This window comes from Amblyomma americanum, chromosome 5 (assembly GCF_052857255.1).
Source record: "Amblyomma americanum isolate KBUSLIRL-KWMA chromosome 5, ASM5285725v1, whole genome shotgun sequence".
Taxonomy (NCBI): domain Eukaryota; kingdom Metazoa; phylum Arthropoda; class Arachnida; order Ixodida; family Ixodidae; genus Amblyomma; species Amblyomma americanum.
In genome coordinates, this window is record NC_135501.1 from 17531574 (window position 1) to 17558795 (window position 27222).

Sequence of the window (27222 nt, forward strand, 5' to 3'; positions counted from 1 at the left end):
TATGGTAGAACTCGGATGATTCGGAGTGTTTCGGTGAGTGCATGGTTATTCCCGAAACCAGTGGGAGGGTAGTTACCGTGCACGGAGTAGGGAATGGCGACAGCGTAAGAAGCGACAACCAATAGGCGGTTACGCGGAGGGTAGTTATGCTGGTAGGAGGAGGAGGAGCGTTGCCGTTGAAGGAGGGTATGGCGAGAAGCAGAAGATGTTGCCGGAAGGTGTTTGCCGTGGAAAGAGGCTGATGTGGTCAGAGCAGAAAAATCTCCAACGGGAGGATGGTTATTGCGGAAGAAGGAGGGTGTGGCGAGGGCATAGGGAAGCTTAATCGGAGGTTGTTTATTATAAAACGAGGAAGGTATTGCGAGAGCGTAAGGCTCAAGTGGAGGGTGGTTGCCATGGCAGTCACCCAGGGGGTGGTTACCCTGTAAGGAGGAGGACACTTACAGTGGAAAGATGTGGGCATTGGCGAGAGCCTAGGAGTGCGTAACCGAAGGGTGGTTACGAAGGGTACCTTCCGGAGGGAGGATACTGTGGAAGGAGGAGAGACAGTATGGCCACATGCGGGGAATGTAACCAGGTTCGTCTGCGACAGCTGCTGCAAAATGTGCCCCCGTGGAGAGTCATCGGTGACCTCGCGCTCCTAGAGCGGCAGATTTGAGAAGAGAGCTAACCGAAGAACAAGTATATATGGAAAACTAAAAAGAGCGCTCCAGAACTGTACAGACATGAAGTCGCTGTCATATTTTATACCGGAAGAAATCTTAAAATATAAATGGCTTAACAGATGTCACTGGATCTAGAGTTGCACGATGGTAAACGTTGTCAGCTTTTTTTTCACATCACTTAATATACTAGAAGAGGGCTTGCCGCTGGTATTTGCTTTAAATGAACCGGGCGCACGCCCACTTTTGACGCAGCTAAGTTCCGGAACAGCTTGCTGCGCGAAATTCACGGAATGAAATCAGTGATGACAGCTAAGACGATTGAATTCCCATAAAGGCAACGCAGCCTTGGGTGACACTTGCCTGCATGGGAGCCCGAGGCGCGAGTCCTGGCTGCCTGTTCACGGTCGTCGCCGCTCCTGCAGCTGTAGTCGATGCTGCCGTCTACGCGCGAACAGTCGGCCGCTCGGCATGAGAAGCTGCCGCCGCTCTCCCCCCTACGCTGCGGCGGTGGACCCTGCGTGAGGGCCGCGCGTCAGGCGAGCAGAGCGAGGCGCGCTGCGCTGCTCCCTTGTTCAGTCGTGAGCGAGCTTTTGGCTTCTGCGCCACGCGAACAGGTATCGAATCGTTCCTTTGTGCGAATATTGTCACATGGAGTTCTGTACCGGTAATTTTTCCATTAGTTTGTCCAAATGCCTGTCTACATCTCTGAAGGGTATTACATTAATGGAGAGGAGGTAGCATAGAAAAAATTCAAGAACATTGCAATGGCACCCAGGTAGGGATAATAGAAATCATAAGCATTGGTGCAGTAGCGGTTTTCACAACACTGCGCACGTTGGAACTCTAAGACCTCAACAACAGCAATAAAAAAGAATGAGATACTCACAAACTCGCAACAGAAGACAGAAGTATCTAAAAGTGCTGGCGGGAATATCAGAGAACGCTGCATCAGCTGCAGTTTTACTGACATTGGGACAAAGCACATTCCACTGGCTGATAGAACCAAAGCGAATCTTCAGACGAAAATGCGTGGATTGTGCCGCTGTGATCTGTACGGGTAAGCGTGTTTGCTAAAAACATTTTGAAACTTGAACACAAATTGTCATGAACGGGTCCGTCAAGTATGCATCGTTCTTCATGGATGCATGCTGTATGGCACACGTGTTAGAAAAGTAATGTTGTGTGCTCGGCGAAGTATATAAGGAGTGATATATGCTTAGGGTGAAAACGCGAGTGTCTTACCGTGACCTTCGGAACGCCAACGCGCCCATTGTGGCCGCGAATCAAAGAGCCAGACGACGCAAAGTGCCGCCTTCAGGTCCTTTGTGCGTAGGCCACTTTCCTCCAATGGATGACGGTGTAAAATGCATTGGCGCGCCGAAGGGCGTGGCCACACACTCGCGTGTTCACTCTAGGAGTGGATCACCCTTTAACATCTCAGACGATAGAGCATATATTTTGAAAATTCCCCATCATAACATCTCACGTCGAGTGGGATTTTCGCCATCAAAACATTTTTTCTATTTTTTTTTCCAGCCAAACTTTCAGTGTGCTTTGCTACCCAACGTGAAGACAACTGGTTTTACGAGTGCTTATAGGCACTTTTAGCACCGCGATTTCGAAGAATGCTGTTCCCCGATTTGCCCTTGAAATTAATTTTGGTACTGAGATTTGCAGGCACATATCGCATTGTTACCACAGATAAGACCTTTCTCCTCTGGAATAATTGTAGTCTTGCGCAGATAAAGGTACGTTGGTTGAAATTTTTGCAGGTTTTTAGCACCTTGTATGGAAAGTTCTCCAGCTTTACGTTGAGCGCGGCCGAGAGCAGCGCTGCTTCGGCTCTTCAGCCACCACTGAGTGCGTTTGTTGCTATCGCCTGAGCCAAATTATTCCCACCTTTGAGGGCCCAGTCAATTGTTCGTTTCAGTGACACCTCCGTTTCTCGTCCGCTCTGCTCGGCGTTGTCATCGGCACGTAATGTCTGGTTGAAGTGCTTAATGTGCACCCGACCCTTTCTCCGAAAGCCGAAACCGAAGAAGACAAGACAGCCAACGGCAACGAGGCTGCCAAGACCATTCCGAGACTCAAACCGTGCGCCTTTTCCAACGGCTGACGCCTGAGCTCGGAATTCCCCCGGGGCGCACGCTACGGCGGAAAGAACTTTCGACGTCCGCCATGAGCTTTCCACCGCTGTTGGCCCCTCTCACCGTACAGCAGCCATGAGTCCTTGCACCCTTCCACGGATCCCCTGATGACCAGGAAGAATGGCTCGACCAACCCGAGCCCCTTGCTATGCATTCAAGAGGTGGGAGGATGGCATGAAGCTTTGGCATGCTTGCTTTTTCCTTCACACGCATGCCAAAACGTGGTAAGGAAACCACTAGACGACCACGACATTATGACCATTATCAGCTTGACCATGCCCACTTCAGGACTAGTACTTCTTCTATACCTCTTTATAGCACCCGATTCTTCGCGGTAAGCGTTGATTTGGCGTCGGACGTGTAAAAGGCAGCCAGGCGAATGGCACACAAGATAACAAAAGAGATTTATTTATATTATTTTTTCATACACTGGAGTGTACAGGAGGCCAAGGTAAGAGCCATTCTATGGCGGCTTGAGGGGTCCCTGGCCCCCAAATACAGTGGCAGGGGAAAGCATAAAGACATCAAGAAGAAAAGATTACAGCCTTATCCTACTTGTATGTGAGCATGCCCTAACATAGAAAGGTTATACAGAGATTATCCAGAGAGATTATATACACCGAGATTATACAGATTATACAGAAAGGATCTATGAAGTACATACATGTATGCACAAAATCAAGAATAGAAACATCCATGATGACAATCAGATTGTAAATAGCTGTTTAAACTCAGACAGGGTTAATTTCACAAGATCAGTGCCTTGTCTATAGTAATCATTTGGAAGCCTCGACAAAGTATTCTGGAGCATTTCTGTACCATAACTGGTGCGGCATTTTGGGTATTTTCCAGTGTTCTGTATTTCTTGCGGGATATGGCCGATCATTTTGCGTCAGCCCTGCGACGTCGAAAAGGAGAGATACCGAGTGTTGTGCGCCAGACTAGAACACGCCAGACAGTATATAACGGTATAAATCATGTGCTCGGTGCACGTTGAACTGTTTAAAGAGAGGGGCAGACGATTCTTTATATTTTAGATTTGCAATTATGCGTAAGATTCTTTTTGTAGTTTTAACAGCCTGTTTAAACTTGTCGTGGTAGTGGTGCCCCCTACTAAAAAGCAGTAATGTAGAGTGGACACAAAGAGACCTTTATATATCATTAGTTTTACTGATTGTGGAATGCAGTAACGGTGGTTATTTAGTATTCCAGTGACCGAGCTTACCTTCTGCAATAAGTTATTTACATGATCATCCCATTGTAGATTTTCTGAAAAATAAACACCCAACACCTTAACACATGGAACAATATCCATTTTACAATCTCTAAAGGTGATATCATGCTGAAAGCTAATGCGTCTGCCCTTTGGACGAAAAATCACTGCCTTTGTTTTTTTAGTGTTTATTTTTAGATTGTTATTGCTCGTCCAGGTATCAAGCTTTCCTAACACACTATTCGCTCTCATTATTAAATCAGCTAGACGTTATGAAACTAACAAAGTTTCACACATCTGCCAAAGCTTATTCAGCGCTTAAAAGCCAGCTCCCGAACCTGGCGCAATAAGCAGGCTCAACGCTCGAACTTGACTTCTCGAAATCCGAGGCACGCCTGCCTCTATGCGCGAAGCCTGACCCAGAATCGCATAACGCCACGCAACACATTCTTAAAATAATAAAACCCAAAATTTCTAGAACTGGGCGGCGGCGCTGAGAAAGGGATAAGGCGCCGCAGCAGGCCCAAAGCTGCCTCTCTCTCTCCTCCTCTTTTCTTGATAAAGCTCGAAGCAACTCGAACTCTCAGTCCGTGCCTCGCCAAGGTCTCCGAGATTGGACGGCACGCGGGGACGTGCACTGACACGTGACAACGGTGGTGCGAGTCATCGAGTGCGTTCCAAAAGCATATTTTCCTTTTTCTTCACCGGGCGCACCGCAAACGACTTTTGTTGAGCATAGCAGCCTCGCACGTCCAATCATTAGCGGATTGCTGAGTTCTTTTCCAACCCAATTTGACCACAAACAAAAGGCTGCGACTAGTCGCCTGCACGCCGAAAGTTCGCGTGCAAAATTTTGTGGGTTGTCCTTTCGCGGCACGGACCACATTTGCGCCAAGTCCCAGTTCTTGCTACTGTGCAGACATCCCGGTCCCTGAAGTCCTATTGCGGGCATTGTCCCTGTGGCGCCGTGCAGGCCAGTCGCGGCACACGAGAACACTCACAGGAATCATTCGGCGAGACGGAACGCTCACGCCTGCTGCCGCAGCATGGCTCACGTCCTCATACAGAGTCATTTCTGTGCTGATAATCAGAGAAATTGTGAAGTTCGCAGCGTCGAGATACTCGCCTAGCTAACGCGCCTGCCGGCTGCATGCCGTTCGTGTTTTTATGTCACGCTGAACGTATTGCGGACCGTCTCGGCGATACCCAGGTCCATAGCACGCGTCTAAGGTTCCGCTCCCTCCCTGAATGACAGGGGGTCGCGATGAGCTTACGAATAATGGGCTCGCTCTTGTGTTGTGCTCGTGTTCGCCAATACCTGTTTTCGCAGCACTAATAACGATCGGGTTCTTCACCTCGCTTTTCGAAGTACACGTTGATATTGCGTGTCACGCATAGCAGACAGAGTTGCAGGGAATGGACGGATGATGCAGTAAAAGAGAAACTGGACAGTACAGAAATTCAACAGAGACACAAAAAAACACAGAAAATTAACAGAATCTTCATACTCAAATAGCAGAGATGAACTCACGAATTCCCTCGAACCGGGTTTGTCTACGCATCTGCAAGTCTGACCAAAAACAGCATAACTTCTCTCAACACGCTCTTATATAACAAAGCCCAAATTTTCAAGAAGCAGGCGGTGGCGTTGAGATTCGGAATAGTGCCGCAGCGCGCACTAAGGTACGTCTCCTCCTCGTCTCTTCTCGATTTTAGTCGAACCATCTGTACCCCTCAGCTGCCGCTGTCATGCGGGAAGGTCTATGTGGGCCAAACAGGGCGGTGCATAAATGAAAGGGCAGGTGAGCACGCGCGCTCACTGAAAGACCTAAGTGGTGCGCATCTTCCTCAGCACTGCACTGAGTGTTCTGACTGTCAACCACGGTTTCATGAGATAAAGATTTTGGGCAAAAGCAAAGATACTAGGGCAAGGGAACTACTGGAGGCATTTCATATAAGGAAGAGAGGCGTATATTGTGTTAGCGATACGTCTGTGAATTTATACAAATCAGAGATGGCATATCCTGAACGGTTCTGTTGATAGTGGTGTATGTGATCTGGTGTCTGCACGTGATCGGGTTTTTTTCCTTATATTTGCTGCGCTACCGGTGAATAAAGTTAGATGAAGTTTAGCGCTAGTCCTGTGTGCCTCTATTCTTGTGTTCGTCTTGGTCGCGCTACAGTTCTTTTGTTACAGCTGCCGCACGCCACCTGGCCAAGATAGCGGGGTAGGGCGGATGGGGGCCGGACGCGCACACGGAAGCACGCGCCTTTGAGCGTGATCTAGAACATCTTTTCCTCATTTTTCTTCGAAAGGCACGCCGGAAACGCTTATCGTTTATCGTAGCGACCTCACAGGTCCCAAGATGTAAAGGAAACATGACGAGAGCACATTAGATGAGCGAACAAGCACGGGTTAACAACATCCTAAGAGAAATCGAGGAAATAAAGGATAGGAAAGTTCATGTAATGCGAAGGCAAGATAACCGCTGGTCCTTAAGGGTAACGGAATGGATTCCAATAGAAAGCAAGCGTAGGAGGATGTGGCAGGAAGTTAGGTGGGCGGAAGAGATTTAGAAGTTTTTGAGGATTGGGCGCAGCTGGACGATGTAGGTACATGCATAAATAAATGAAAACCTTCCGCGGTGGCTCAAAAGCTTTGGCGTTCGGCTGCTGGCCGCAAGGTTATAGGTTCGATCCCGGCCGCAACGATTGCATCACGACGGAGGTGAAATAGAGAAACGCCTTTGTGCTGTGCGATGTCAGCGCACTTTGAAGAGCCCCAGTTTGTATAAAATTAATCTTGGGCCCCCCACTATGGCGTTCCTCATAGCATCAGTCACTTCGGGACATTGCAACGCTATATCAATGCATTAACCAAAAATATAAATGAACAAGCACACTTCCTCCTTTATCCCTTGCCTTACCGCACGGTTCAGGTGTCCAACGATATATGAGACAAAAACTGCACCATTTACTTTCCCCAAAAAACCAATTATTATTATTAACAAGCACACCAGGAGGATTCAGGAGGCTATATACAGCAGCAGCTAACACAGTACAGAGGGAGGTGATGACACAGGGACTGCAACTTACATTTTATTGAAAAGCTTCATGGCTTTTATGGTCTCCGTGGAATATAGCTTCATTGTCTATAAAAGCCACTAAGCTTTTCAATAAAAACTTAGCTGCAAGTACCGCCCTGTGTCGTCACCTCCCTCCGTCCTGTGTTCTGCTGCGCTTTGTAGCCTCCTGATGTCTCGCGAACTGGCCTACACATCTGCCTTCCAACAACACGCACACCGACACCCAACTAGAACTCGATGATAGCACTGATGGCAGCTGCAAATTCTAATGTTATACAAAACTGGAGGACGCTTAAGCTTTGCCTTTAAAGGAACAGTGAATAGAACTATATCAATTCTTTTTTGTTAGCAAAATCTCATAGTTCGGCATTTCATGGCTTTGTTGCCGCTTGTCCGGGAGCGAAAGATGCATTTATTTCGAAGAAATTTGGATTCGACGCTGAAAAAGCTTTTCCCGTCGCTCCGATTCAAACTCGGCGCCCTCTTATGACTTCACAGGACAGAGTGACGTGAAACGTGACTTAAACGCAGACTCCGTGATTTCTGGCTGCAAGCGGTGCCGTCTAGCAGCCGCCAAAATGAAAGCTACCGCCGCCGCACATTAAAGGCATCTACCGGGGGTCGCTACCGTCGCTTCCTTCACGTTTGCACCGGCATCTTCCCAGCATTACGATGGATCCCGTTCCCGAACCCGGCAACAAAGTTCTCGCAAAAAAATTTATGTGGGCTCAGCTAATCTAGGATATACAAACTGAAAAATTTCGGCGTTCACTGTGATCATTGGCGTTGGCGTTGACAATGTTCTAGACGGCGATGGCTTTGAGCAAAGGAAGTGCGCATAACTGGCTCCCTGGATATGCGGTCGCCTCATTCGTGCTTTGATGCATGCGGCGATGGTGAGAGAGAGATGTGGCCTGAATGCATTAGCGCTGACAGCTTTGTGGCTGACATGTGGCACTGCAGCACTAGCTAGGCCACAGCGTTCATTTTGGAATCAGTCTCTCTTGATCAACCATTAACTGCATGCCACTTTCCAGGGTGGCGGGGAGGGCGCGCTGCCTATCCAGTGTGCGGAACGGAATCAAAGCAGGCGTTTGCAGTTAGTTGGACACCAACGCCACGTACATGAAAGCGAGATTAAAGTTTCCACTGACCCACGAGGCTGGTTGTGCGCCTTTCCTTCCGTGAAAATGAACGGCCTTTGCAAAGTTGTCAGTGCCAATGAACTCTATGAACTCCGTCGGCTCACTTGTTTTGTTTGGTTTTTGAAGGAAGGAAATGGCACAGTAACAGTCTCAAATATCTCGGTGGACACCCGAACCGCGACTTAAAGGAAGGATAAAGCAGGGAGAGAAAGAAAAAAGTCAAACTGAAACTTGAAAGTTGGATTTTGAGGGAAGGCTTGGCGCTGCGCCGGGGAGAAGAAAGCCCACCCAGGTTTTCTCTCGGTCGGGGAACACGAGGGATTGGCTAAGTATTGGGCGGCTGGTCCTGTTTTCCTTTTCCCCCTGTGCCTTTGCATCTTTTTTCTTGCGTGGATAACGCACGCGGTGAGTTTCCAAATCACAAGTAATGTCTACGCGGTCTCCCGGCCAGGGGAGGTCCCCTTGGTCGGCTTCCCTACCGCCTCATGAGATGCTTCTGGAAGCTTTTCAACGCTCCGGCGTCCACAGCATTCCTGTGGCGCTGGTGCCAAAGGATAGTGGTTCTATCAAAATTAACAACAATCCAGGGCCTGTTATAGCTGTTCTCTAGGCGGCCACTTCCTTTTATGAGGCAATCACTGCGGTAAGGCAGTTTGTACGTGGCGGGATTCTGTGTCGTTCACCAGACCTAGCTGCCGTGCGTAAAGGATCTTCTAAACTGCTCTTCTTTTGGGTCTCTTTCAGTAAACAGCTTCATTCTGACTCATTTGGCCTGCACAAAAGGTTTGGCTCGCGGTGTGGACTCTTGCTTGTCTCCAGTTAAGACCCTCCACCTTCTCTCTGCGGTTGGTGTTGTTTTGTATCGCTGTAGCCGGGATGTGAACAATGAGCTGTTGCCAACGGAAACGGTTATTGCCACTTTTGCGGGTACTGCCTGCCCCTCATAAATAAAATCATGCCCCCTAATCTTCCGTGTACATCCCCTTCCGTCTAAGCCACTGCAGTGCAGCAATTGCTGGCGATATGGCTCGTGGCTGCAAGTCCACTTTGGGCTGTTGCAAATCCGGCAGTGACCATTGTGGGGTTGAATATGGGGAGATAGATACTTTCTCCCCACTCAATCGCGGCTGACACGGTTCAAAGCCGCCCGGACCCCACCCCGTGATCGCGTACGCTACCGAGCGCTCGCCGACCACGGCGGGCCTTGCTCTGGGGGAACAAAGGAACGACACATTGGCTGACACAAACAGGCATTTATTGCTACAGAAACAATAACGCCAGCTAGCAACAAGGTACGCTAATGAATCGAGGGCGTCCGACTCACCAGCAAGGTTCCGAGCGAATGTTCGCCCGCGCTAGGGCAAGGGATATAAACTCCGCAGGCCGGACGGGACGAGTACGGGAGCCTGTCTCCCCGTTGCTTCTTCGCCCCGCCGGCGAAGAGCGGAGCCGCCGAGCGACGCGTCCGCCCCGGCTCAATATCCCGGCCCAAGAGAGCCCATCTCCCGCGGGCAGGCTTCAGCAGTCTCCCCCGCAGCGACGCTGGCGCCCTCTCTTGCCAGTTAATGTAACTGGCAAGGGAACGCGCTCATCCTCGGGGTACGACTGCTGCTGCACGGTGCCTCGCGGGAAAGCAAACTCAGGGGGCTGCAGGGCAGGTCCCCACATCCCCCCAACCTTAAATAGACCCACGCGCCTGAAAGTACATGCTATGGAGGAGTCTCCTGGTCTTCATGTCTTTGAGGCACGTCTTGCAGCGGAGGTCACGCCGACAGCGTCCACGCAGACTTCCGCGGTATTCCGAAGGCGGCGTGACGGTCTCCGCTGGGATGACTCGTATGGCCCGCGGACTACCGTGTCCGCAGGCCCGCGAATCGAAGGCCGGTGGGAAAACTGCAGGCCAGGATCCTGCAGTAGTCGCCAGGGCAGCAGCAGCCGGAGGTGACTGCTGACTGGTCTCGCCACAGCTGCCCCGGATGGATGCGGCGAACAGGATACAGGCCGCTCCGTCGCAGCAGGTGGCAGCGAGACGATGTGCACCGGTCAGCAAGCCTGGGTGGCTCCACCGGATCTGCAAAATTGTCGAAACGCTCTCGGCGTGCCTTTAACGTAGGTCACGGGAAGGGAAACGGCGTCCGCAAGGGCCTCGTGGCACAATGCCTAACTCGCTAGCAAAACGTGTCGGCGGCTGTGCAAACGCAAAGTTCGAGTGAACAAAGCCCTTTCTTGAGTTGAACGAGACTGCTCAGTTCGTGCGAGGTTACAAAAAAAACGGACGGGCAGCAAAGTGCGCCCCCTCTCAACGTCACGGTCCGGTGGTCATGTCTCTTTTAATGTGGTGCAGGCAGCTCCGAAAAGCCTCAGGCCTAACGACCACTCCGACAACGACCCGAAACGGGTTTTGTGCGCGCAGCCGCGAGGAGACATCAGCTTTGTGGGGTGGTCCTACCCCGCTCACTGCACAAAGCAGCTTCTGTGCGGTCGGCGCCCACCGTATCGGACGGTGTCGGAGCGCCCGGTGCCGAGCTGCAATACCAGCGAGCTCATAGCGGCACCCGTGGCCCCAGGCCACCCGGCTCCCGGAGCCGTGACTCCCAGAGTCGAAAAAGAGATAGTAGAGAAAATATGTACAGAAACTCGGACCACCCACGCGGCTTCCGTACTCACTCGCTTCGGGCTCGGCGACTCCGCGGGCGCTAGGCCTCGAACTCCCTCGATGCGGACCAAGTCATTCTCACGAAGAAACTCCAGGGAAAAAAAATGTGCTGAGCATGTCGAAAAGTTCAAACATGCTGCAGCGCAATACACCTCGCACTCAAGAAAGCATGCCGCAGGTCCTAGCGATCAAAATTCACTCTAGGCCTAGCACTTGTCAAGTCCGGACAAAGAGCGTTCCTCGAACCGAACCGACAGTCGTCCAATGTTCCAAGAGCAGGCCCCACGTTGGGCGCCAGATGTGGGGTTGAATATGGGGAGATAGATACTTTCTCCCCACTCAATCGCGGCTGACACGGTTCAAAGCCGCCCGGACCCCACCCCGTGATCGCGTACGCTACCGAGCGCTCGCCGACCACGGCGGGCCTTGCTCTGGGGGAACAAAGGAACGACACATTGGCTGACACAAACAGGCATTTATTGCTACAGAAACAATAACGCCAGCTAGCAACAAGGTACGCTAATGAATCGAGGGCGTCCGACTCACCAGCAAGGTTCCGAGCGAATGTTCGCCCGCGCTAGGGCAAGGGATATAAACTCCGCAGGCCGGACGGGACGAGTACGGGAGCCTGTCTCCCCGTTGCTTCTTCGCCCCGCCGGCGAAGAGCGGAGCCGCCGAGCGACGCGTCCGCCCCGGCTCAATATCCCGGCCCAAGAGAGCCCATCTCCCGCGGGCAGGCTTCAGCAGTCTCCCCCGCAGCGACGCTGGCGCCCTCTCTTGCCAGTTAATGTAACTGGCAAGGGAACGCGCTCATCCTCGGGGTACGACTGCTGCTGCACGGTGCCTCGCGGGAAAGCAAACTCAGGGGGCTGCAGGGCAGGTCCCCACACCATCCATCAAATTTATGCTCTGATCAAAACGAGAAGTGTTGCCTTTGTGGTAGATCTCACACTGCAAATTCCATGGATTGTCCTTCTCGGTATCATACACTTCAAATTCTAGACATAACTGACCAAAAACGCTGTTCTCGGCGCGAGGCGATGTCAGAAATTAAAGAGAGACCTCACTGCTATGTAGGTGTGTCAGCCCGTTCAGGAGTGACACTAGATTCGTCTATCTCTAAGGCAATAGTGACTGCCGTGGAAGCCTCTATGGCTACGAAGGTTGACAGGATAGTGTCCACTGTCACATAGTGCAAATCTAATGCTCTGGCAACGCAGATTACCCAGGGCATGCAAATTGGAATGACTTCTGCCATGTCAGCCATGCCTTCGTTAATGACCCAACATTCCTTGCCTGAGCAGTCTCAACCCCAAGAACCAGTTACTGCTGTTTATCAATTTCCTTGGTCCACTATTTAAGAAAATGCTCAAATTATTTATGATGCAGAGATGGTGGATTCAGATATGCGAATCCTCAAACGCAGCGGATACCCCATGTCTAACCCTTCTTCACATCCTCAGCCGAAATCAAAGAAGCAACACAATGGCTCTAAGCCAAAAGAAACTATTTTAGGGCAGGCAGTTGCTCCTGCCCGGATTTCTCAACCATAGGGGTGTTAAGAGTTCTCCAGTGGAACTGTCGGTCACATCTTTCAGCTTTACAGACTTACTGTACCTTATATCTCAACATAATTCAGACATAATTATTATACAAGAAACTTGGCTTACATCAGAAAAACATCCATTTGCAAAATTATTGTTCATTTCGACAAGATCGTCAGTCAAGAGAAGGACACTTACTCATACTAGTTTCTTCGACATTTTGTCACATGGATAAGAAAACTTTTCAGTCGTCTACTATAGACTGTGAGTTATTGGCTTCAGACTTTGAAATTCCAAGGTGCTATCCCTTTTCATTAGTCAATGTTTATTTCCCTTGCGGTGTGCAGGATACCAGGCTGCCACATCTCCTGCTCCTTAGTTGTCAGAAGTTAATTTTCTTGGCCGGTGACTTCAATTCTCCTCATGTGTCTTGGGGTTTTAAGACAGATTTCTGCGGTAAGCGCCTTTGAAATTGGGTTACTGATAACAACCTTTCGTGTATGAATTCTGGTTCAGCCACATTTCTCCGCGTACAAATTCGATCTGTGTTAGATTTAACTTTCACCAGCCCTTGTGTTCCTGTACTCAATTGGTCGACTGTGAATTGTGGAACATCTCGCGATCACATACCTATCGTTTTTTTTATGTTAATTGCCGCTTAACTCCGGCGTCCTTTCAGTTGAGGTCATATATAAACTATGACCAGTTTCAGTCCTCTTTACGCTCCACTCTTGCTTCAGCGGTTAATTCTGCTCAAGAGCATACAGCAAATGGCATATGCTTGCCATGGCTATTGAGGAATGCCGAAAGAAGTCCGAATTTTTGGTGCGTACATCAAGAGGGAACACTCCAGCTTTATTTATGGTGGAATGCAGATTGCTCGCGGGATTACAGACGCAGAAAGGCTGCATGGAAGAACCTCCTACACAATCAGTGCCCAAAAAATGGCGGCTACTTTTAAACGCACAATTTCACAAGCGAAAAAAAATATGAATCCGAGCATTTTGATTTCCTATCAAAATCAGGAAATCGTCGAGCATTTTTCGGATTCTTAAGATCGCGTAAAAAGATTCCGGTTTCAGAAAATTCACCCTCATGTGTTTTGACTCCGCAAGAACCAATAGAAACAGTTGAGGCAATTGCCAAAGGATTAGAGCAGCATTTCGCCTCTGTACTTCCTTTGCGCTCCGAATTAGTGGCGTCAGTGGACCAGTTTCAGCATGTCCCCTCTATTACCCTTCCCGAGGTTTTCACGATAGTGCTGAAGTTACAAACTGCTGCTCCTGGCCCTGATAGGGTAACATCAAAAAAGGCAAGGATACTCTTTGAGGAGTCCCCTACCTCCTTCTTGCAGCTGCTTAATTTTTCAATCAAACATGCATGGATTCCTCCTTAGTGAAAAATCGCAGAAGTGATCCTTTTCCTAAAAACAACGGTGGTGGCTATTCTCTGGATATTATTAGAGCCATTTTATTGACATAAAACGCGGTTAAGTTACTTGAAAGGGTCATACTCCTATGTGTTTCGGAGTTTGTGGACCGTAATAATATCCTTAGTCCCTGTCAAATTGGTATCCGTCAAAAATGTTCCATATAGAATGCTCACACCGAACTTGAGAGTCGCATTCGTCTTGAACGGCACCAAAAAATGCATGCTGTGCTGGTGGCATTACATGTAGCCAAAGCTTATGACAGCTTAGAACACCACATATTATTGGAAAGATTACATACTCTACAGTTTACTAATTACTTGCGTGGATATCTGCGTTCCTTGAAAAGTTTTTTTTTGTGTATTAAATGGTGTGAATTTTGGAGGATATAAACAATCCAGAGATGTTCCACAAGGGTCACTCTTGTCACCTGTGCTCTTTAATATTCTATTGAACTGTATTCCCAGCCATCAAAACATTCACATGTACGTCTATGCGGACGACATTGCATTTTTCACTGCTGCAGCTGACGTTCAATCACTCTATGTGCGCCTGCAATCGTAGCTGAATTTGCTTGAAAGTTGGTAGTGTGAGTTACGTCGCATCTTAAGTGTAAACAACTGCGCTGTACTTGTTTTTCAAATGAAAGATTCTGTTCATCTGTCTCTCAGTTACCAGCGAAAAAATATTCGTCAAGTTAAGTCATTAAAATATCTTGGTGTCATTTATGATGACTGCCTCACATGGCGCTCTCACATTGATCATGTCGCAGCGAAAGGGGCTCGTGCTGTGAGCATGTTGCGTAGATTAAGTAAATCCCGGTCTGGAATGCGGAGAGATGCACTTTTGCCGACTTATGTTTTGTATATCCGACCAATTCAAGAATTTGGAACTGTGCTGTTTTCTTGTACGGCTGCTTACAAAATTCGCCCGCTCGTTCTTTTGGAGCGGGAAGCGCTTTGGTTCTGCCTTGGCCTCCCGAAATTTGTGGCCAATAAAGTGCTTTATCTTGAAGCCCGTAGTCCTCCTTTATCATCTAGATTTCAATTCTTAACTTTTCAGGCGTACCTAAGGATATATGAATGAGATTTACACCGCTCCTTGTCTGTTTTTTTGTTGCCAACCGACTTCCTTTCTTGGAGTCCACTGGCCTAGATTTCATACCCCGCAAGTAGATATATGGTTCAAAATTTGCTTGATCCTTTAAATGTTCTTTTGTATAACATCCTTCCGACAAAAACAGTGGGTCCTCTGTAGAAATTGTCTGTGATGACATTTTCCCGAAAAACACTAAGCATTTACCACCGCGCATATTAAAAGGATTATTAGAAGACCATTTACAAAGCCTACCTGTTAGCTTAACGGTAGCTAGTGACACCTCCCAATGTGATGAAAAGGCAGGGGCGGGAAGATATTGCCCGCTTCTAGATTGGTCTTTTTCTGTGCGGCTTCCCGACTACACCCCAATTTTCCAAGCGGAGTCTCTGGCTGTGCTGCTTGCTCTTCGCAAACTAGAGCCAGCTTTCTCTCCAGCGGCTGTCATTATAGGCTCTCTTTCTTTGGGTTCGTCACTTGCTTCGGCTGTAGATGCGCTATTCCTAAACACCTCCCATTCATCACTGCCTCCGCATTTGAGCCTTGTTCACATGATATGGGTGCCAGCTCATGGCGGTGTGACTGCCAATGAAGTTGCGGACTGCCTGGCAAAGGCGTTTCTCAATGGCCCGTGTTACCTATCGTTCCGGCTACAGCGTACATCACAGCAGCGAGGTTTCGAAGACACAATTTGTTTAGAATGACAACTGGATCTCTTTTAAGATCTGATGATTACCTTCACCTGAGGTAATAATAATAATAATAATAATATTAATAATAATACACTGATGGGATTAAGCGCTAACCCAGACAAGTGCAAATAAAAATTTAAGGGTGGGATCCCGCAGCGTTGCCTTGATACAGATGCCTAAATCTGCCGTGAATGGCATGATTGCCTGCTCCACGAATACTGAGGTATTCGTGGAGCAGGCAATCGTGCCATTCACGGCAGATTTAGGCATCTGTATCAAGGCAACGAAAATGAGGTATTCGTGGAGCAGGCAATCATGCCATTCACGGCAGATTTAGGCATCTGTATCAAGGCAACGCTGCGGGATCCCACCCTTAGTGCAAATAAAAATTTAAGGGTGGGATCCCGCAGCGTTGTCTTGATACAGATGCCTAAATCTGCCGTGAATGGCATGATTGCCTGCTCCACGAATACTGAGGTATTCGTGGAGCAGGCAATCATGCCATTCACGGCAGATTTAGGCATCTGTATCAAGGCAACGCTGCGGGATCCCACCCTTAAATTTTTATTTGCACTTGTCTGGGTTAACGCATAATCCCATCAGTGTATTCTGTGATGAGCACGAAACCATAGATAATTTTTTGTTGTTTTGTCGGCGGTGCACCATGATGCGAAGACGGCTTTTAGAAAAACCACTACAACAGCTTGGCCTTTGTGCAGCCCAGTCATACTGTCGTTTGGAGCCACCATACTTGGGCACAGCCACAAGTTTTTTTACCGCCGTCCAAATTTTTTTTAATGGAATCAAATCGGCTGATTTGGTATTTTTAATTTTTTACATTTTTTTCAATAGAATTTGTATTCTTACAGCTTTTATTATCATTTAGACACTCGGCTATAAACATCAGTCCCGATCTTCGGCGTGCGTTATGCATTTCCGTTTCATTTCACTGTTCCTTTTTGTTTACTTCTTCCTTCCTTAGCATTCATTTTACCTTCGCCCAGGAAATATTTACCTGAAAAACTCTCTGTGCCCCCCAATTCTTGGCCAATCTCCCTATTTTGGCATGTGCCATTGTATGAGGGTAACAACAACAAACGCAGCGACGGAACACCTGTGACTCGGTACTACTAGTGGCGCATGCGCAGTAGTGACTAGGAAGCGAGACAGAGAGAGAAATAACCGCTGCGAGGCGCGCTTTGTGGCGTCATGTGCCTCCTCGGAGTACCGCCACGGCGAAATCGCAAGTTCGCAGCCAGGAAAGCTTTCGCTTTAAAATTCCGGCCTGCATTTCAGCGACCTCAGCCCCACAGAGCGTGTGATGATTTTGAGGAGCACGGTTATGTTTGGCGCAGGTGGGTCGTTTCCCCCTTCTGCCGTGAGCAGCCGTTGCTAATTTAATGTAACCCCAGTGCGGGGTGCCGCGAGGGGCGAGGACTAGGTCGGCGCGTCGCGCGCTTTGCAGGCTGTCCAAGGCTTTGGGACCAATCAATTGTGATTCCTTGAACGGCGCCGTTGCACGGTGCAGTAAGCGGCGTCGAGGAGGTTCCCCTCGGGTGCTAGGGCCAGTTTTCTTTTTGCCAAAGAAAACAGGCGCTCAGGGGCGCTCGCGTTTAAAGTTGGCGGCTTAACAGTAAAGCCGACCCACGACACTTCAACGGGCTCCGCGCGTTTCCAGAGGTACGGGGTCCACTTGATCAGGCTCTCTCGCTCACTCGCATGTACCTTCAGATGTGTACTGTGAATGGATTTAATTAGCCGAGAGCTCGAATAGAACAGCTCCGCCCAACTGCCGAAGGTATTGAATGAAGCCGCAAACAAACGAGTTAGAGGAGAGCAGAGTCACGGTCTCGGCAGGTTCCAAATTTTTTTTTCTTAACTGTCTTGTATCTTGTCTCTGGTCCCTAATAAATGATTTCCATTAAGTAGTTCGAAGTTGACTGGTACAACCAAGAACGTTTCACCAGGCCAGCGTAACAAGACACAAATGCTCTCTATACTGCTACCCGCCTTGTACGATTACCGACCAGCGTGCCATCATAGTTTTTCATCGCCGGTGGCGATCATCTGACTAGCCTTAAGAGGCTCCTTCAAAGGTTAGCTAGCACTTGAAGCGGCACTTGGAGTTCCTCTGCTGTTCAGCGCTCGTAATCGAGCCGCGTAAAAAACATCACCACTGGGCACGTAAAGCTCATATACGCGAAGCGCCATAAAAACCCGAAACTCTCCTGGCCGCCTTCAGCGCCGCCAAGCATCGGTTTTCTTTCCTTCCAACAATCACGTTGTCTTCTGTCTGTCTTCCTTGGGCGATAAAAGTGCACTATCGGTTTCAAAACAAAACTTACTTCAATACTGAACCGCGCAGCCTTACTTTGTCAACCTCAGAGATTCGTTGTCTCCATGCAGGAAGGAAATTTCCTCCAAGGTGGCTTCTCTTGTCCTATGACGTCGCAACGCTTGTACTTGCGAGATTGGCCTGCGGCGGCGATACCTGTATTTTGTTTCTTGCTTTTTCTACCTTACAAGAGCTTTGTTTTCAGTAAGAGTGCCGTTTTTGTGATCAGAAGCTGGCATTCGATCAATACAAGTCAACTTCAATTTCTCCTCGGTGTCCATCTAAGAATGGAACGCAACAGCGTCTTGCAGCGCTGCCAGGAAGTCCACGGAAAGCCATCGCCTTGGCCGTGGGACAAATCGCTGGGAGCCTCTAGGAGGCCTCTGGAAACAACACACACGCGGCTCCACACTGGCACTCGTATACGGCTGCTGTTCCGTAACGCGTGTTCGGAAACGAACGACACTACTCCGACGCAGAAAGGCCGCCTATGCGCGAGCCATCTTCCGGGGCAGCGCCTTGCATGGCGAGGGGACTTCCAGTGGGTGCCACACGATGGCGCTACGACTGCAAGCCAACCACGGAGGAAATTTACCGAAAACACATGGTACTCGCCTAATTCTGATACGTGTAATTTACACGCTTATAATTACCCATGCACGCCTCAGTACACATCACAAAGATACGTTTGTAGGAAACCCGTGCATTCAATACACGCGTCTTTATTTATGCTCAAACGTCGAGCCGTCGTGGCGGATTTCCTTGACAACAGTGTTTTAAAACGTGTTAGGCGAATGTGTGTTTCTTCAGCTCCAAAAACATTGTTTAAACTTTCGTTCTTTTAACTAAAATGGCTTCGTGATAAGGATATGTTTCTGCCATGGGCGGTGAATTGCCGCCGGTGAAGTGTACACAGACCATTGACCATTATTTTATGATGTGCAATGATGGTATATGTTCTTCTGGGACATATTACAGCGAACAATTAAGAAGTATATTGAAACACACCTTACAGTGTCCGTTTTTTACCTATGGAGAAAAACTGTGTTGTGCCATCTGATCTACTTATGTTGCTGGGACTAAATATTCAGTCTCTGGAAGAGCGGCATGATGGACCGCCCCGCCGACTAACCACGGTCGTCGAAATCTTTGTTTCGTGAGCAGTGCGCTTTGGTGCGGATAGAATATGCTGCCCTTGAAGAGCGCCTAGCTGGATGCATGTGTGTGCCTCCCAGACTTTTGATGTTTGGGAATGTGAGGACGTGCGGGAGTATGGTGGCCTTGTGTTTTGTTGCGTAAGTGTGCTTAGGTTTTGCTTTTCGGCATTATTTCTGTGCAATTAAAGAAAGAAAGCTGTCGTGGCGCACTGGAAGCGTCCCTGTCTCGAGCGCTAAAAGCCCTGGTTCGATTCTCGGCCTAGACTCCGGTTTTTTTTATTCATTCAGTGCGCGTGCCCTCTGATATTTACGCAGCCCCCGAATATTTCGGGCTCGCGGTGCCGACAAATACTATTCCTGCGAAGTCGACAGCTTTTCGACCAAGCGAGCTGTATACGCTGTCGCGTAAAACGGTGTATTAGTAGGGAGCTTGCAAGGGGAAGGGGAAAGAGGGGCTCGTTATGGCATACATCACCGAAGCCAACCGTCACCGAAACCAAGGAGCATAGGGTATGTTTTTTTTTGCGATATTTAACAATAATCAGTAATAGGGTAATTATTTTAGAGATAACTGATTAGAAAGCAGAATAAATAACAATCACATAACACCGGTGGAATCCGAACCCAAGACCTCAGATTTTCGCGTTCGTTGCTCTACCGACTAAGCTAGCACATGTTGAACTACCATTGCAAATTGGGAAATGAGCTGGCACTACTGAATACCACAAATTTAAAAAAAAAATTAAAGAAGAATTCGTGACTGCGAAATCAAATGAAGAGCGTTAGCTAAGTTGATTTCACCTATGCTTTTTGACTGTGCTTTATGTTATTATTAACGGTAATTGTTAACGTGCGCCTTCGTTATATCCGAGGCTTAAATTCATTATATCCGAATTTCAATCCCAGGTCCCAAAGTCGGGTACCGACCTCTACATCACGAAAGGAGGGTTCGTTTTGTACCAGGCGCATCCCTCTGCGACCACTGGTTCGCCCGGCACGGCCCTTCAAAGGCCCTCATTAATGCTTAGAGGGCCAAAGGTCGTCGGAACAAAATCCTCACAAACACAAGGGTTTAACTCGACTAACAACTTTGTGGGCCGAATTGTGCCGATCCGTTTGCTACCACTGTATATCTTCCACGCAGAACGGGTGGGCCACAGTTTTGTCGCCGAAGGCGACCCCCCAGCTGGCACCAGTCGCGGCATCCACTCGGACGGTATATACTGCTGGGAATAACAGCGCGTAGACGAGGGACAAAGAAAGAAGAAGACGACAGGACCGGGGCTGACTAACAACTGAAGTTTATTAGAAAAAACACGCAAAATATACTCATTTGACAACCACGGGCGCGTGCGCAACACCAAAAGCCACAGTGATAAATCAATCACTTAAATCCAGATACATTAGTTCACAGTCATGAACTGTTACAGAGGAGGTGCTCACGCACGAGTCAATGTTTTTATGAATATGAAACGCTTCACTGATTTCTCTTGTTAGTTTATCTTTGTGTTTGTACAGGATTCTAGTTTTATTAAAGATGCGTGTACATGATTTTTCCGAAGAATCCGGCTGGTTATTCCGGGGACAGTTCCTATAATGTAAAGCCAGATTTGAGGACGGAGCCCCTTTCAGAGAAGTGTTGTGGTCTCGTAGGCGGGTATTTAAGCACCTTCCTGTTTGACCTATGTAGGTCTTCCCGCACGTGAACGGCACTTCTTACACAACCCCTTCAGCACAGGGGACAAACCTCAGGCCATGCTTTATCTGGCACCCTCTTTTTGTCTTTTTTCGTTTCTTTTCCTCTTCCGTGGCCTTTCTATCTACAATGGCACACAATTTGCCGAGTTTGTTAGGTGCAGAAAATAAAACATCAACTCCATACCTGCTGCCCACTTGCTTCAAACGGTGTGAAGTTTGATGAATGTACGGAAGAACCGCAATTTTCTATATATATATATATATATATATATATATATATATATATATATATATATATATATATATATATATATATATATATATATATATATATATATATATATTAGCAGACATGGCAAATGAAGTGAGGGGCTCGTTTGACAAACATATTAACGAAGCGAACAGTCACCGAAATCAAGGGGCATAGGGAAATGTTTCTTTTTTTATTTTATTTTTTTTAAATATCTAGTGCCAATCGGATCCCACCGGCGGCATGGTTGTTTTTTCTGCTGCTTTCCAAGTAATTTCCTTTTAAAAAAACTAATTGATTGGCACTAGATAATAAAAAATAAAATAATAAAGAAACATTGCCCTATGCACCTTGATTTCGGTGACTGTTCGCTTCCTTAATATATATATATATATATATATATATATATATATATATATATATATATATATATATATATATATATATATATATATATATATATATATATATATATATATATATATATATATATATATGTTTGGTAGAGCATCAAACGCGATAACGCGATATTCGGAGGTTGTGGGTTCGGATCCCACCGGCGGCATGGCTGTTTTTTCGGCTGCTTTCCAATTTTCTCTAAACCAATTGAACGGCCCCAAAAATAAAAAAAAAATATAGAAACATTCTCCTATGCACCTTAATTTCGGTGGCTGTTGGCTTCCTTGATTATATATATATATATATATATATATATATATATATATATATATATATATATATATATATATATATATATATATATATATATATATATATATATATATATATATCATTACAAACGTTTTCTTGATGACATATTCATAATTTGGGCAGAAACAGAGGAAAAACTAACATCCAAATATCTCTTTCACACACACGTACTCAACTAATAGCATTAACTTCCTTGATGTGCTTGTTCGTGTTGACAGTGGTGCATTAATCACTAGCGTTTATAAAAAAACCCACAGACAGACAACAGTATCTTCATTTCAACAGTTGCCACCCACGCCATTGCAAAACTTCAATTCCGTACACACAGGCTACCCGATTCAAACGCATTTGCTCTCGGTCATAAGTTTTTCAAAAAAATGCTAAACACATGGGTGAAATTCTAAAGAAACAGCGCTACCCGCCTTCAATCATCAACGATGCCATTAAAAGGGCGGAAGTTACTAACCGTAATCACATCCCTGCGGAATCCCCGCCAACACCGCATCGCTCTAATCTAGTACTGACATTCACACACAACCTACCGAATATTAACAACATCCTTCAAAAACACTTCAATATCATAGAGCAAAGTGAGCGGCTCTCAAAAATTTTCTATTGGTCTCCCGGGTAACATACAGAAGGCCAAAAAATTTACAAAACCACCTTGTGCACTCAACGGTTAATAAACCAAGGCCGGTGGGTTGCACACCTTGCGGAAAGAGCAGATGCCAAGTTTGCAAACACATGCAAACCACAGCACTGTCTAACAGTACTTATTCAGATTTGAAACATGTTATCCGAGAAGACTTAAACTGCGATTCCAGTAATGTTGTTTACATGCTCGAGTGTGGCGAATGTCAGATGCAATACATTGGCCAAACAGACAATTCCTTCCGATTAAGATTTAATAACCACCGCTCACATACTCAATCTCTCCCTGGCCTCCCACTTTAGAGACACCTCCGCGAAAAAGGCCACGAGTTTGATAAACTTAAAGTATCGATATTGCAGAGTAGCTTTAAAAACACTCGGGAGCGCGAACAACGCGAATCATACTTTATTTTCAAATTTAACACAGCGCAAAAGGGCATCAACGAAAACCATGGCACCCTATCGTCTCTTTCGATGGCAGAAACCAAATTTCAACCCTAATAGACAAATTACCACCACTGACTGAGTCGGCTGAGGTCATACCCCTGTTGCATGTCAGTTTCAGCTTGTTTCCATCTGCCGTTCAACTCATTCTTTGGGCCCGCGAGGGCCATATGTCCCCTTCTCTTTCTTCTTGTTTTGTCATTATATATATATTTTTTTCATTTTTTGAAATTTCTCTATGCTGTATCTCTTGTTTTTTTGCATTCCTGTCAACAAGCCTTTCCATCTGGTCCTCCTATGGGAAGCTCATCTGGTTTTAGCGGCTCGCGTGTCACCATGTGGAGCCACTTTGGGCGGTCTCAACCTGTTCCGCCTCGTCCGGGCCATCTTTCGGAGTCGCACGGGGCCACACATACAAGGCCAGAGGCATACCGAAACCCACAATTGGCGGACGCAACCCTCCTTTTGTTAAGCCACACCAGGTTTGTTCTTTGCTTTTCCCTTTTTCTCTGCGTTTGCTTCTCTCTCTCTCTCTCTCTTTCTCTTTTTTTCTTTTTTCTTTTTTCTTGTCGCAGTAGCCGCGTGCGCACCCAGGCCGGCCTCCCTCTTTCCCCTCTTCCTTTGATGTGATTATGATTTCTGAAACCTCGTGTACCGGTGAAATAGACACCCCTCGGTTAGACAGCAACCGGACTTTTTTTTTAAACCGTGCCGCGGTTGCGGTGTGTGCGTGTGTGTGTGCGTGCGTGCGTGCGTGCGTGCGTGCGTGTGTGTGCGTGCGTGTGTGTGTGTGTGTGTGTGTGTGTGGGTGTGTGTGTGTGTGTGTGCGCGCGTGTGTGTGCGTGTGTGTGTGTGTTCGTGCGTGTGCGCGTGTGCGCGTGTGCGCGTGTGTGCGTGTGTGCGTGTGTGTGTGTGTGTGTGTGTGTGCGCGCGTGCGTGTGTATGTGTTTGTGTGTGTGTGTGTGTGTGTGTGCGTGTGTGTGTGTGTGTGTGTGCGCGTGTGCGTGTGTGCGTGCGTGTGTGTGTTAGTGCGTGTGTGTGTGTGTGTCCGTGCGTGTGTGCGTGTGTGTGTGTTCGTGCGTGCGTGCGTGTGTGTTCGTGCGTGCGTGTGTGTGTGTGTGTGTGTGTGTGCGTGTGTGTGTGTGTGCGTGTGTGTGTGTGTGTGTGTGTGTGTGTGTGTGTGTGTGTGTGTGTGTGTGTGTGTGTGTGTGTGTGTGTGTGTGTGTGTGTGTGTGTGTGTGTGTGTGTGTGTGTGTGTGTGTGTACGCGACGCGCCACCTTTGCTTCCCTAATATGCCATAAGTGTCTGTTGTGTTCTGTTCTCCCGGCCGCCCCTTCCCCCTTTTTCTTTTCTTTACTTTTCTTTATTTCTTTTCTTTTTAAGCCTTCTGTGTGTCAAGTCCCATGCTATAAGAACACGCGCCCATGTACTGTATGGTCACTCTTGAAAAAGATCGGTCCCCCGATCGAAACGTCGAGTAAAATAAAAATGTTTCCCTAAAGGAAGCGTATACTTCGATGTATATTATTTTAAGCAGTCAAGAACCTAAGCAGTGAAGTTGGCCACTTTGTCTATAAAATGTACTGCTTTCCTTAAATAAATTTCCGTTGTGAGTCAGCGCTTGTCCTGTATTTTTCTTCCACTCTGTCCGCGTCGTTGCGCTGTTTGCCACCAATATGTACCACCAACTCGCCCGTTTGGCTATTGTGCTCATGTTTTCGCAACTATATATATATATATATATATATATATATATATATATATATATATATATATATATATATATATATATATATATATATATATATAGCGGAACGCCAGCATGACGCCTAAACCGGCCGCCGTGCAGGCCAACGACTGCGCGCGCGCGGTGACGTGATGCGGGGCCACTTTTGCACGATGGTGCCGCAATTTGAGCACATGACCGGCCGCCATCTTGAATTCTCAGTCGGACAAGAAACGTTCGAATGCGAGTAGTAAGAGCTAACGCTCTCAAAAAACACATTCCCAGCAAGCCGCTATACTATATTCGCATAATGTCGATGACTCCAACGGTACACAGGGGCTTGCAACAGCTATGCTCGGGTACTTAAAAAGATAAACCTCATGGGCTAATAAAATGGCACGCGCATTCCGTTAGCCGGCTTGCTTTTTTAGGGGCGGCACGAGCATAGTGAAGATTTCTGTTTTTATTCTTGCTCAGCAGGAGGCATGACACGGAAATTTATGCAAATGAACAATCAAGGGTGAAACAAAAGTAAGAACAGGAACGGAATTTGGCCACCCTGGTGTAGTACATTGCCACAACCTTCGATGAGCAAACCTATTAACCCTCGGCCATCACTCCCCAGCGGTTGCGAAGCAATTGACTGACCAAGGCTGCGCTCAGGCCTGTGACGCAGCAGAAGGCGCTAAGAACCTCTGAAAAATGATAGGTGGAGTGTTATGAAACAGGAAGAGAGCTGAGTTGGTCACGTATCAAAGACGCGTTATTGACATCCTAGTTGAAGTCAAAAAGAGGAAGAAGCAGCAAAGGGAAGAGTATCAAGGGGTGGCAGAAAATTAGGTGGACGGCCGAGATCAAATGTGTGCGGGGATAAGGTGGCCGCAGCTGGCACAGCTCAGGGTTCACTGGAGATATATGGAAGAGGCCTCTGCCCTGCATTGGGCCTAGTGAGGCTTGTGATGATGATTATTCTGTCTATTGGGCTTTACTACTTGCTAAACGTAAATATAATGAAATACAGATAACGAAAAACACCGTCTTACATGAGATGACCAATTCCTTCATGCAGATCTTGTTTTCCAACAAGAAAAAGCTTTGGATGGAGAGCGCAAAATAATACGAGCTGCTCCAAGCACGCGCGAGCCGGCTAATGCGAGGAAATCGCCAGATGGCCGCAACATCACAAATGTCGCGCATTTAACAGATCCTCCGAAGCGACGTCACTGTTTTCTGAGCACGGTTCGAAGAATAGACCGCTCCGTCTTCAGTGCGCTCCTTATCATGTGCACAATAAGATCATCAGTCTGTGTCAAGGCATCGGGGATTTTTATTTTCTTTCTTAGAAAATACCCATATTTTGCGGCGCTTCGAAAGACCTTAGCTGATCTGGCGACACAATGCAGCTGTGGGGACTTTACTTCTGTAACTTTATCCTGAGCCAAATTAGGTAGCGCATCCGGTGTGTTTTTTACAAGAAGGCTAGCACTTAAAAAATGCTATCCACGCGCGGGATTAACTACACAATGATCTACGTTGTGCCACTCTTATAACTGAAGGGAGGGTGAAGTTCTAAAGGACGGGCACATACTGTGCTATTGCCGATTAGTGGCCAGACGAGAGCTAGGTGTGGGATTCCTCATCAATAAGGATATAGCTGGCACCGTAGTTGTGTTCTATAGTATTAACGAAAAGGTGGCAGCTGCCGTAATTAGGCTCAGCACGAGGTGGAAGCAAATGGAGACCGGAAGCGTACAGAGTGGGTGAGGGAACAAACGCGGGTTAATGACGTCCTAGTCGAAATAAAGAGGAAGAATTGGGCTTGGGCAGGGCACGTAATGCGAAGGGAAGATAACCGCTGGTCCTTAATGGTAACGGAGTGGATTCCAAGAGAAGGCAAGCGTAGCAGGGGGCAGCAGAAAGTTAAGTGGGCGGATGAGGTTAAGAAGTTTGCGAGGATACGGTGGGCGCAGCTGGCAAAGGACAGGGTTAATTAGAGAGACATGGGAGAGGCCTTTGCCTTGCAGTGGGTGTATTCAGGCTGATTATGAAGGTCACAGTCAAATGAACTTTTCAGCGTCCAAATGGTATTTGAACTTCACGAACACTCTCATTTCTCCAGGGCCATTTTTTCTGTAGGTTTATACTCTCACAAACCCCAAGCGTTTGCTTGCGACCAGGTTTTGCCGGTAGAGAAGATTACACTGCGGTAGTAATTTGTGCCACATGCTCTAACACAAAAGTTTCCCAAGCAGGCTACAGAATTTAGCGTAGGAAACACGAAATAATTTAATCGTTCCAACTAATATGCGCTTAAGATTCTTAATTATCTATTAAAGTGAGCAGAGCTCTCCCCTTTAAACTAGAGCTGGCACGCCTCATGACTTTTACCTCTCAAGTTACCATCGATGGCACCAGCTACACCAGCAATGTAGCTAAACAACCGCACCCCACCCGCCGCGGCCAACCGTATTCTGGCGAAAGCATTTTGTAGAATGACCCACTGAAGAACGCCCTGCTCCTGTAGTTTTCTGTTCACAGCGAAGAAAAATTCCGGGGACACTGAAGCTTTGCCTTAAT

General features: G+C 47.5%; 1 protein-coding gene across 2 annotated transcripts in view; it reads right to left on the reverse strand.

The window, feature by feature from the left end:
* The window catches only part of LOC144132306 (galactosylceramide sulfotransferase-like), a 443966-nt gene extending 418157 nt beyond the window's left edge, over positions 1-25809 (reverse strand). For both annotated transcript variants that reach the window (XM_077664619.1, XM_077664618.1), the window contains exons 1-2: positions 25689-25809; positions 1026-1179 (exon numbers count right to left, since the gene is read on the reverse strand). In XM_077664619.1, the coding sequence (XP_077520745.1) occupies positions 1026-1031 (6 nt within the window). In that variant the 5' untranslated portion in view covers positions 1032-1179; positions 25689-25809. The remainder of the gene's footprint in view (positions 1-1025; positions 1180-25688) is intronic.
* Between the last annotated feature and the right edge of the window lie 1413 nt (positions 25810-27222).